The 12,252-nt window shown below is 38.7% G+C and overlaps 1 protein-coding gene across 1 annotated transcript in view; it reads right to left on the bottom strand.

The window, feature by feature from the left end:
• The window catches only part of snd1 (staphylococcal nuclease and tudor domain containing 1), an 890,588-nt gene that overhangs the window by 861,762 nt on the left and 16,574 nt on the right, over positions 1–12,252 (bottom strand). The window contains exons 2-3 of the mRNA XM_043713955.2: positions 8,385–8,534; positions 3,552–3,672 (exon numbers count right to left, since the gene is read on the bottom strand). Coding sequence (XP_043569890.2) covers positions 3,552–3,672; positions 8,385–8,534 — 271 coding nt within the window. The remainder of the gene's footprint in view (positions 1–3,551; positions 3,673–8,384; positions 8,535–12,252) is intronic.

Raw genomic sequence — 12,252 nt, 5'->3', positions numbered from 1 at the left:
TTGTAAATGGTACATAATGCTGCCACTGTGGTGAAGGGAATAAATGTCAAAGGCAGTGGATGGAATGCCAATATCACAGGCTGCTTTCCCCTGGATGTTGTCGAACTTCACGAGTGTTGTTGGAGCTGCACTCATTCAAGCAAGTGCATAAATTACATAATACTCCTTGTCTCCCCAATATTTGTCCACCATCTACAAGACACAAGTTAATTGCCGCACAATTAATTCCTAACCTCTGATCTGTTCTTGCCGTAGAGCATTTAAATGGTTGATCCAGTTCAGCTTCTGGTGAATGGTAACCACTAGAATATTACTAGTGGAAGATTCAGCATGGTAACGGCGCAGAATATCATGGAAAAGCAATTTGAATCTTTTGTGACCAATGAGCCCTTAATCTTCTTACCAGCAGTGCAGCCCTCCAATGCCCATGGAGGTATGGTGACTGAAGGAACTAGAAGTTAATTACGTGATTGGCATACCAATGCTAGTCACTGAGCACAGAACATCAGAGGAGCTGAGAGGGAACAATGCTTATGACATCACTTGGCACTTGTGGGGTTTGGTTATTTCTTGGCACTCATGATCTGAACAGCAGTCACTATCAATTCACTTCTGGAGCTCAGCTCTTTTGTTTGTGATCAAACCAAGACTTGAATGAGAACAGGAGCAGAGTTTTGTTGGTGGAACTCAAACACAGCTTTAGCAAGCAGCTTTTTGCTCAGGTAGGTGAAGCTCGGTAGCAGCCCCTTCCACTCTTTCTGATGATAAATTGTAGAGTTTACTGTAGGCTGATAGGGTGGCCATTGGCTGGTATGAACTTGTCCTGCTTTGTGAATGGGGCATAACTAGGCAATTTTCCACATGCCAGGTAAATTACCAGGTGATCATCTTGGAGCACAAGTCATGAAGACTATTGTCAAAATGTGGTCAAGAGCTATAGCCTTTGCAGTATCCACTGCCTGCAGATGTTTCTTTGTCACATGGAGTGAATCAACTTGGATGAAGACTGGCATCTCACAAGGATGCAGAGATGGGTTATCCACTGGTTGAAGATGAATGCAAGTGCTTCAGCTTGTCTTTTGCAATGATGTGTTGAACTCCTTCAGTGAGGAAGGGAATATTAGTGGAATCTCCTCCTCCAATTTGTTTAAGTGCACATCACCATTCATGTCTGAATGTCACAGGACTGCACAGTTTAGATCAGTTCTATTGATTGTGGGATTGTTTAGCCTGGGATGTTAACTTTGATATATAATAGTGTAAACTGTATCAAAAAGGGAAATACAAAATATGAAGCTCCAAAACAAGGTGCCAAATGTTGACTATTAATTACAGCATAACTCAAGTCAGGATGTTTTCGCAACCAAATTTCCAGCCTACTAGAGAAGGCAAAAACATAGTTTTTAAACAATTGGATTCATGATTTAATTTAATGGTTGGGTAAGTGAAAAATAAGCATATTTCCAGGTAAATATGGATTCCACAAAGGAAAAAGCTAAAACAGCAGCTCAGAACAAATGTCAGTGAGTGACCAGTTAAAGCAAAATGTAGCAACTGTGCAAGAAGCATTTGAAACATAAACAGAAAATTATGGCAACATTTAGCAAATAATGCAGCATCTATGGAGAAACAGTTAACATTTCAGGTCAATGGCCTTTATTCAGATTTGGGAAAGGTTAAGAGGTGCAATAGTTTCTGAGCAAGAGGTGGGTAAGACGAGAACAAAGGATGGTCTGCAATGGTGATAACAAGAATGACTATCCTTTTGAATCCGAATCATGTCTCATTCTTAAAAAAAAACTAAAAACTTATTCTTTACATTTATTTCATTCATTTGTGGGATGCGGTTGTTGCTGGCTGGCCAGCATTTTTACCACCAACTGCAGAACACAGTTGAGACAACGACATTGCTGTGTATCTGGAATCACATGAAGGCCAGACAAGGTGAGAATGACTAATTTTCTTCAGGGAAGGAAATGTGAGCTAGAAGAGTTTTTCTGACAATCGACAATGGCTTCATGATTATTAAACTCTTAATTCCAGATTTCATTTTAATTGAATTCAAATTCCAACTGTCATGGTGAGATTCAAACCCAGGTCCCCAGGATAATTCCTGAATCTCTGGATTAACAGTCTAGCAATAGTAACACCAAACCATTGTACCCCCACCTCGCCCTCCCTGCCTCACCCCCATTACTGGCATGGCAGATGGTTATCAAAGAATTATTGTAAGTGCTCCTAGCTATTGAGGATACTCAGAATCTGAAGACAAGAAATGTAAATTATAGTTAAAATCTGATAGACAATAAGGTTACTGAAAAAGTTACTTATCAGAATTACCTGAACTCTTGACACAGAGACAAAGATCAATGTTTTATTTTCATAGCAAAGGAAATCAAATTTTTAGATATGACATTACTTCCGTACAACAGCGAAAAGGAAGTGCCATTTATACTGGCATGAAGAGCAATTAAACTCATAGGTTTAATTTCTTTTTTGTACTGGGCGTTATAAAGAGGGAGACTGGTTTTAAATTTATTTTTGAGATTTTTTGGTATGAGAAGTCTGGAGGCCTGTTGGTTTGCATGCATTTTAGTGAGGTTTCACAAGCCTTGAAGTGAACAGATGGGGGCTAATAGTTAAATGAGGGAAAAAAGGTAAGTTAAGAAAACAACTGTGCTGTTACCTAATTACGAGTCCAGGGACACACAAAAATTCAGAAGGGAGTTAGTATACATGTCAAAGCATGAAGGCTAAAGTCATAAATTCCTTGGTAAGCAATTCTACAAAAATATTAGACTCGGTTGTGTTTATTCTAAAAGTTAAAGGAATAGTTAGTTTTGCTTGCAGTTTGAGGTGACGAAAAATCAAATAGTGAGTGAATGTGTAGAAACATGGTGGAAAGAAACCAGGTGCAAATAGGGCCAAAGAGTTATACAGCACAGAAACAGACCCTTCGGTCCAACTCATCTATGCTGTCCATGTCTTAGCTGGGTTTGTATATTTGCAAATGTATTGTTGGAGTTTAAGGAATAGCATAAGCTTGAATCTTTGTCTGGTGTTGATCATTAAAACCTTTCAATCTGTTTGACTAACTTACTGTCGTTCACATCTTCCTTAATCTGTGTTTTATCTTGCGTAAATGCACACGTGCAGACCAACATTCAGCTGTACAGTATCTGGGAGGCTCCCCATATAACATTAGCATGCAGCTGCAAAGCTTTCATTTCTGGAGGCTGCCACAGCACCGAGACCTTGGATTTCCATGCAGCAGCAAGAGAAAGTAGGGTAAACATTGCCGGAAATTCTTGTGAACGTATTCAGTAACAAACATCCAAACTTAAAGTTGGAGTTGAGAAAGCCAGGTTTCAATCAGGGGTCTGCCCTGTCCAGTACTAAAAGCAACTAGATCATAAAGGTCACACACACCCAAGGATTGAGGATAAATTCCCCAAGTAATGATCTTCTCTTCTCCAAAACATTATGACAGAGGCAGAGACTTGATGTTCTTTAGTCAAGATCAGAGCTTGAATAAAGAATAGTTCACTAACCTCTGCCCAGGTAAACCATTCCATATTCACGACCCTGGGGAGTCTTGTACTCCACAGTGAAACACACCTCCTTTCCAATCAGTTTCTTCCTGAGAAACTCTCGTGCTGGCCAAGCCCAAGGCTGCAAAGAGAAGTAAGTAAGTGTATAACAAATTTGTGGAACAATGAAGTTGCAAAACCAAAGTACCACAAATGCTGGAAATCTGCAACAGAAAATGCTAGAGAAACTCAGAACTGGCAGTATTTGTGGACAGAGAAGCAGAATTAGCATTTTGAGTTTGATACGACTCTTCTTCAGAACCGAACAGACATACCAGAATTGAAAGGTTATCTCTCTTTCTCTTCATATATGCTGCCAGACCTACTGAGTTTCCTCAGCATTTTCTGTTTTAGAACAATGAAGCTAAATGAACAACATTAACAGATGTAATTGACATTAAAAGGGAAAGGGGAACAATAATTCAATTAAAATTGCTGAAATTAAATCAGACAGTCATGTTAGATCAATGTTTATGGTTTCTATAAAGTGGGCATTGAGCAAAATCTACATGGCAAACTCTGACCAGTAATTCTCACAGCAAACAGCATTTGTTCATTAAAGGGAAGACAGCGTTCTCTGAACTTGGAAGACAACAACAGTCAATTATCAGCATCAGTCTCGCTCATTTGCATTAGAAAGTAGCAGGTTTAAATCTAAGATCCAAACATAAGTTCAGTTGATGTATATTTCAATCTTCTTTCTCAATTAAGAGCATTGATCGTCCCACGAGTGTGCGCATACATTTACAAAAAAAGGCTTTAACACTTTACTACCTCTCCTGTATTGCATTTAGCTGTCAGCAAAAAACTTCCAAAAGGAATAAGAAAGCACATCAATGCAAAATACCTCAAAAGTCATTGATGTGGCTTCAGATGATAATACAGCCCCCCAAAGGAAAATCTCAATCACAAGATGAAAAAGCCAAACAACTATTCTATAACATTGCCCAAAACGTAACAAACCAATTCAACTATTTGCTGCATTTAATCAATACCACTATATTGAGCAATTAAATTCTATAATAACCTTAACAACAAATATCAATAATAATCTGGTAGTACAAACTTGGATTGCTCAAAATCATTTGCCCATAGCTTTTTATTTTGCATGCATCAGAACCATTCGTGAGAAAATCAATTCATGGCAAAACCAACATTCATACAGTTAATTAGGACAGTGCAAGTACAGACTTTGCCTGATTGAGGCAAAGATCAAGTGAGTGCGTAAGATAATTTGGTTCAAAGGGAGAATGCCATGCAAAGCAGGAGTGAAGTATTTGTAATAAAGTTTAATGAACTAAATAAGTCTCCAGAGGTCAAGGTAAGCAGCAGAGGATAAAAAAAAGGTGTGGATCAAGAGCCTGCAGTGAGAGCAATAGAGTCACATCACAAATCTAATCACAACGGGAGCAGAAAAAGCACCGCACTGATGAGCAGGATTGGTAAATATCCCTAATCTTTCAAGCAAAGATTATGTCTCCTGTTTGCATTTAGGTCTCTCATCTCTTCCTTCTATATTTTCTTAAAACTGGCTTGTCAAGTATGGAGATTGATACTCAGCAGATCTAACCGCATCTATATAAAGAAAGCAGAGCTAACGTTGAGTCTAGTGACTCCATTAATTCTGCTTTCTTCCCACAGATGCTACCAGACCTGAGTTTCACTAACAATTTCTATTTTTGCTTCCTATCTAAAGTTCTTTGCTTTAATGTGAAAGATTAATTTCAGCTGTTTTTAAAAATATAAAATTACAATAAAATGTAAAGAGGAGTGATTCTAGAGTAATTGATTAACTAAGTTAAATGCAATCGTGATGGTAGGATGGGTGATGTGTTGCTGCAGTAGCATGTGGGAGCTCCTGTATATCAAGCTAACGAAGGTAAACACATCTGTACTAAATGTTTGCTACTCCAGCAACTTCAGAACTGAGGTAAGGAACAGAAGTCCAAGCTGCAGGCATCATGCCACATCAGGGAGGGGGACGATTACCTGATTCAGGACAGTCACTCCCCTCAGACTAGGTTACTCAGATACAAATGTGGTCTGTGATCAGGGACCTGGGGTGAGGCAGTTATGGCCTTGGCAGGGCTAACCTTCAAGAAGCCTTGGCCCAATGGTTATGAGGTTCATGCAAGCTGTGTGGACATGAGTGGGGACTGCAGGAAGGAGTGAACAAACTGAAAAAGCCACCAAGGTACAAAAAGCTACCTAAGTGGAGGGAGGAAAAAGGAACACCTCAGGTGACACTGGATAACATAATAGGGGAATGGATTCTTTTCTCGATTTCCTTGAAAATAATTGAGACAGTTTTCTGGAATAATAAGTCGTGGATCCAAACAGGGATCAGGCTATTTTTAAACCCATTAATAGGCAAGCTTCATAAATGATCTCAGTGTAAAAGATCCCCTAGGAAACTATGACACAACATTGGAGAATTTAGCATTCAAGAATGTAAGTTTAGCAAAAAAGGCAGTTGAAGAACAGTAGCATACGTTCACGAATACAGTTCATGATATAGTCTAGCAAGGAGGATTCCAGGAAGGGAACAAATGGCCAACCAAGATTGAAATTGAAAGCAAAAAACTAATTTTGCATTTATGTCAAGACAGAAGTTAAGTAAAGTTTTTAAAATCAATAAGAGATGACCAAAACAAAACAATATGGTAATGAAGCCACAAGGTTACAGATTGTGGTTGAATCCAATCCTGCTGCTAACGGATGACAATGTCTTGTGGATGCTCTGTTTTGAGGCTGTAAGGCTCTAATTAATATAACAAATCTGTGGCCCACTCACAATATGAGCACAGTATCAGTCATGACTGCAAATGTAATAAGCTCAGAGCAAAACAAAATTATCTAGTGACAATATTATGGCTTTAAGAGGTGTATTTTGTCCCAACATGAAAGGTTGAGACAAAGATACCAAGCAGTCTGCTCAAAGTCAATAAAGTAAACAGCTTGAGACGCCTTGGTTTTTTTTTTAAAATGTTGGAACAATAGAAGCTGTTTTAATTGGTGGGGTCAAGTTCCCACAGAACCTGGATTTTTATAGTTTTAGCTTTTTGCAGTTGCTGGGATCTTGAAGCTGGATATTGAAATTTTTATTCCAGTATTTTTTTTTAACAGATAAAAGCTCGGGTTCTTTTCCTGTTGCTTGAATTGCATGCGAGACAATCTATTTTACTGAATTTGCCTTTGCCAAGGATGCACTTATGGGATTTTACTATACTGGAACAGTTAATCAGTAGTTATTATATACATTATTTTGTTAAACATTGATAAAGTCACAGTTAAGCCAATTCTTTTACTTTTATTGTGTCTGTATTTGAACTGCAGTCAAAATACAAGTGTGTTTTGTTTAAAGTAGTTTAGCCAATCAAATTGCACCTGGAATACAATGAACTGCACTTACAGCATTAAAGTAAGAAAACGTTAGGGTCTAAGCTAAGCTATCTTCATATATTTTGAGGGGGTTTAGTCCTGTCCACAATAATCTTAGGAAAATAATTATCAACAAAACACCTCAAAATGTTTAATGACATTTCCAGACAGTTGCTTCGATTAAAATTAAAATACAACTGGCATAATCATTTCTAATCATCATACTTTACTTCCTGTATGTTTACAAAAGAGCATTAGTCTCCTGTGACCCACTCTTCCTTCCCTACCTTCACACATCTCCTTCCTAATTCCGCCCCTCAAATCCCAACCCTGGCCTCCATCTCTCCAGTGTTACCACTCTTTCCCTTCTTCCTTCCATCCATCCAGCTCAAACCTCCATTTGCTTTTCAAGATAACTCCAAACTCACTCCCAAAATTGGATACCTCAGCAAGTGATTTTTTTTTTAAAAACACACAAGACCAAGACCAGCATCTCACTTTATCTGTCTTCAAATAAATTAACAATCACACAACACCAGGTTATAGTCCAACAGGTTTACTTGGAAGCACTAGCTTTTGAAGCACTGCTCCTTCATCAGCTACCTGATGAAGAAGCAGCACTCTAAAAGCTAGTGCTTCCAAATAAACCTGTTGGACTATAACCTGGTGTTGTGTGATTTTTAAACTTTGTCCACCCGAGTCCAATACCAGCTCTTCCACATCACAAATAAGTTAAGATAACATCAATGCACTTGCGGAACACCAAACTGAATGTCATTCAAGTACAAAGCCATGAATATTTTATATTTTTAGCTGTCACAGCAAGTTTCATTTAAAACCTTAAATGCTATTATTCTTATCAGTTTCTACAGATTGTTGTGATAAAATACAGCTCAAGACATTTTCTACATCTATATTTCAGGCTCCATATTCAGTTTTTCCAGTACTCTCCACACTTGGAAGCCTTTAAACATATATGGCCAAATAAACACTTCGTAACAATGTCACAAATTCCCAAATTTACCCCAACTGTGAAACTTTTCATTATTTCCATACAAAATTTAAACTAAAAGCACTCAGCTAAAGCACAATGCTTCTGATCAACACATTTACTGTACATCTGAGATTTTATTTATGAATTGATGACAACTATCTCCCACCTGTAAACAGCCAAATACATCAGACTGATATTCCAGCTGTGGAAAACATTGCATGTGCACACACCCTTTAAATGGGTCAGAAATAATCTACCTTCTCATTTACCATTGTCAACCAAAATTTGTACAGCACCTTCCTGGCCATGTTTGGTTAAATCAGAACAAACATAATTATGTTAATACATTATGCTTTTTGATGAAGTAATGCCAAAATGTAAACGACATCCCAAACATAACATTAGAAACAAGATTTTACCTCATCAGGGATTTCCTTGGCTTCAGGCTGATTTGGAGCAACACGTCGTGCTAAGGCACCTGAACGGATATTGCTAAGGTTAATTTGCCGTTCAGGTGGGGGTCCTCCTCGTGGCTGACCACGAACAATGATCGCACTACCTGAAAGCACCTAGGAGATAGAAGAGATCCAAGAATCACATTGTTGCCATCTTTGCTGACAGATGTGTGGGAGCAGACATGGTTTATTAGTACCAACAGAATCACTGCATGCTAGTTGAAAGATCTCAGCAATGAAACATTTAGCACTGCGCTATTAAACTTGCAAATCTTAGCACAGTTGCTGACATCACATTTAGAGGAGTGAATGGTGTATTGGTAATGCTACTTGCTAGTAATCCAGAACCTCAAGCTACTGTTATGGGTTCAACTTCCATGATGACAGATAGTAATTTGAATTTGACAACAATCTCAAGTTTAAAAAGCTGATCTAACAGCAACAATTGTCAATGGTCATAAAAACCCATTTGATACATTAATGTGTGCCAGGGAATGAAATCTACCATCCTTATGGTGGGCGGCATGGTGGCACAGTGGTTAGCACAGCTGCCTCACAGCGCCTGGGACCCGGGTTCAATTCCCGCCTCAGGCGACTGACTTTCTGGAGTTTGCACGTTCTCCCAGTGTCTGCGTGAGTTTCCTCCGGGTACTCCGGTTTCCTCCCACCATCCAAAGATGTGCAGGTCAGGTGAATTGGCCATGCTAAATTGCCCATAGTGTTAGGTAAGGGGTAAATGTAGGGGTATGGGTGGGTTGCGCTTCGGCGGGGCGGTGTGGATTTGTTGGGCCGAAGGACCCAACTGTAATGTAATCTAATCTAAATCTAATCTAATCTTATCCAGTCTGGCCCACATGCGACTCCAAACCCACAGCAGTGCAACAGACCTCTGAGCCCAACCTGCAATTAGCAAGTTTTGAGATTTGTAGCTCAGGTTGAGGTTCTGGATGTGAGTTTGCTCGCTGAGCTGGAAAGTTCATTTACAGATACTGCCACTATACTGGGTAACATCATCAGTGAGCCTCCGGTGAATCAGTGGTGTTAGTGACCCGCTTTCTGCTTATGAGTTTAAGTTTCCTTGGGTTGGTAATATCATTTCCTGTGGTGATGTCAGTTCCTGTTCTTTTTCTCAGGGCATGGTAAATGAGATCCAAGTCGATGTGTTGGTTGATACAGTTCTGTTTGGAATGCCATTACATGCTTGTAGGAATTCTCATGGTGTCTGTGTTTCACTTGCCCTGGGATGGATGCGGTGTCCCAGTCGAATTGGTATCCTACCTCATTTGCATGAAAGGATACTAGTGACAGTGGGTCATGTCTTCTTGTGGCTAGATGATGTTCATGTATCCTGGTGGCTTGTTTTCTGTCCAATGTAGTGTTTGTTAAGAATTCTTGCAAGGTATTTTGTAAATGACATTAGTTTTGTTTGTTGTACGGGGTCTTTCATGTTGATTAGCTGCTATTTTAGTGTGTTGGTGGGTTTGTGGGATACCATGATGCCAAGAGGTCCGAGTAGTCTTGATTACTCAGAAAGCAGGTCATTAACACTTAGTATGGTGACAAAAGATCTGAAAATGAACCTTCCAGCTCAGCGAGCAAACTTACATCCTCAACCTACAATGCCTAAATTGCATGAATTTGTTTTTTTAAAAAAAAATCAAACATATCACCATGGACACCTATGGAGAAAATTATAGAGAAGGTTATTTGCCCCACCACCCTTTCCTAGTACACATGAAGAGCTGGAAGAAAGCAGTCATGCTCAGCCTGCTCTTGATCAATTCCTAACAGGTCTCCACTAAGCACTAGGGATTTCATTCTTTACAATGATACCTACACTGTGCAAGTGAATACATCTGAAAATAAGATACAAATGCAAACAAAAAAGTCCGCTGTACTCAGTGGCGTTCTCCAAGTTAGTAAGCCACTGCAAATAAATTCAAAAGTTAAGACACCATTCATCTTGAAGGTTATCACTCCAATTATCACGAGAATTCAATTCAAATGTTTTATTTTTCCTTCGTCAGTTCTTCTACAATACAGTAGTTGCATTCATTTGCAACCCCACGTTATAGAAAAATCGCGCTTTAGAAACAGCACTTAAAGTGTCACATTACAGCCAACACACATTTTAAAAGTTTGCTCTGTAGGAACAGTGTCCCGAATTTGTCAATCATGTTACAGCAAATTCACGCTAATGAAAAACATGCGTTGTAACAGAATGACCTGTGTATCTTTCTGATCACTAATTCAGCTTTCCTGATTTACCTTTGTGGTAATTTATGATGTCCAAACCATAAAACTCAGTTTTTAGTTCACAATTATAACAGGAATTGGTCATATTTTTGCTGCTACTGGTACACTATGAAATATGGATCAAAGCAATACAGTCCGTTTTGTGGTCTTGGATCAACTATTACACACACATTTGATTATGGCACAGATGTTTTTCAAAACAGTTGTAACTGAAATCAAGCATTCAGTACATTAGTTCCAAAAGGAGAAGTTAGAAAACCTACTGCATCCACGATAAAAGTAATGAGCTCCAAAACCTTCCAGTCAAATCCCAATTAGGTGACTCACCCAGTTTAGACTGTAATTTACAACATGACACAAGCAGCATTCAAAGATAAATGGCATTCCAATTATCTCTCAGGTACAAGTTGGGTATCCGAAGAAAAAGATAGCCTTAGTTATATCACATAATTTAATGTAAGGTCATAGCTACCAAATTCAGCTGTCAGGCCAGTAGGAAATCTCTTCCAATGTGCTCTAATAGGTTAGCATCTCTTATCCATGCATTTGGAAAATTGGAAGTACAAAGGAACCTCAATTATCTGAAGGTCACAGACAGGCAGTATTTTGTTTGGTTAATCGAATTCTGTAAAATTGAATCTTGTATAACAGTTTAGTCGAGCATCGGGACCTTGTGATCTTGCCGGATAATCAGATATTCAGAATAATCGAACGCCGGTTAATCAAGGTTCTTCTGTAGTTTTATTTAGATGACTTAACAGCTCTTTTACATTGATGACAGAGGACAAAATGCATTGAGATATTTGAAAGAATAATTGTCTTCCATTTAATGCAACAGGGCCCAAAACATCAAGTACCTGTTAGGGTACAGCAAACTACAGAAATGCCACCTGGATAAAATAAAATGCTAGAAGAATTCAATTCAGATGAGTCAGAATATTACTGAGTTACTTCCCCACCAAATAAGAAAGAAGAGTGTAAAAATACTGTTGCAATTTTATAGCATCTCCTCTTCTGTATCTCTAGATGACGAACTGAACAACATTTACAGAGGCTTCTCACTAGGTCCCCGAAACCAGACCAATTCTGATAATGCACTAAAGTAGAAGGAAAAGGAAAATGAAAAAGTCAACACTTGTAACCCAGTAGCTCAAGCAGATTAAATTTCAAACAGATTATTCTGTCATTGAATGGATTTTTGAATGGATACATCATCCAGCCAAGTCATCTTGTGAAATATGAAGAAACCACATATATGGAAGAGATGAAAGGAGACAAAGAGCAAAATAAAGTTATATCGATGGAATAATTTCTGTATGATAATGAGAAGATGTACAAGCTTAGAGTCCGATGGCCTAGTTGTATCATCACTAGACCATGAATCCAGAGACTCTGGTAATGTCTGGGGGGTCTGGGTTTGAATCCTGCCATGGCAGATAGTGGAATTTGAATTCAATAAATATCTGGAAATGGAAGTCTAATGATGACCATGAAACTAGTATTGATTGTCAGGAAAGACCCATCTGGTTCACTAATGTCCTTTAGGGAAGGAAGCTGCTGTCCAGGCCCATATCTT

Source organism: Chiloscyllium plagiosum, unplaced genomic scaffold, assembly GCF_037043375.1.
Source record: "Chiloscyllium plagiosum isolate Xiang-an unplaced genomic scaffold, Cpla_swu_hap1 HiC_scaffold_23, whole genome shotgun sequence".
In the NCBI taxonomy this organism is placed as follows: Eukaryota; Metazoa; Chordata; class Chondrichthyes; order Orectolobiformes; family Hemiscylliidae; genus Chiloscyllium; species Chiloscyllium plagiosum.
Note: the sequence above shows the minus strand (reverse complement) of the source record. Positions and strands in the feature narration are given on the sequence as shown.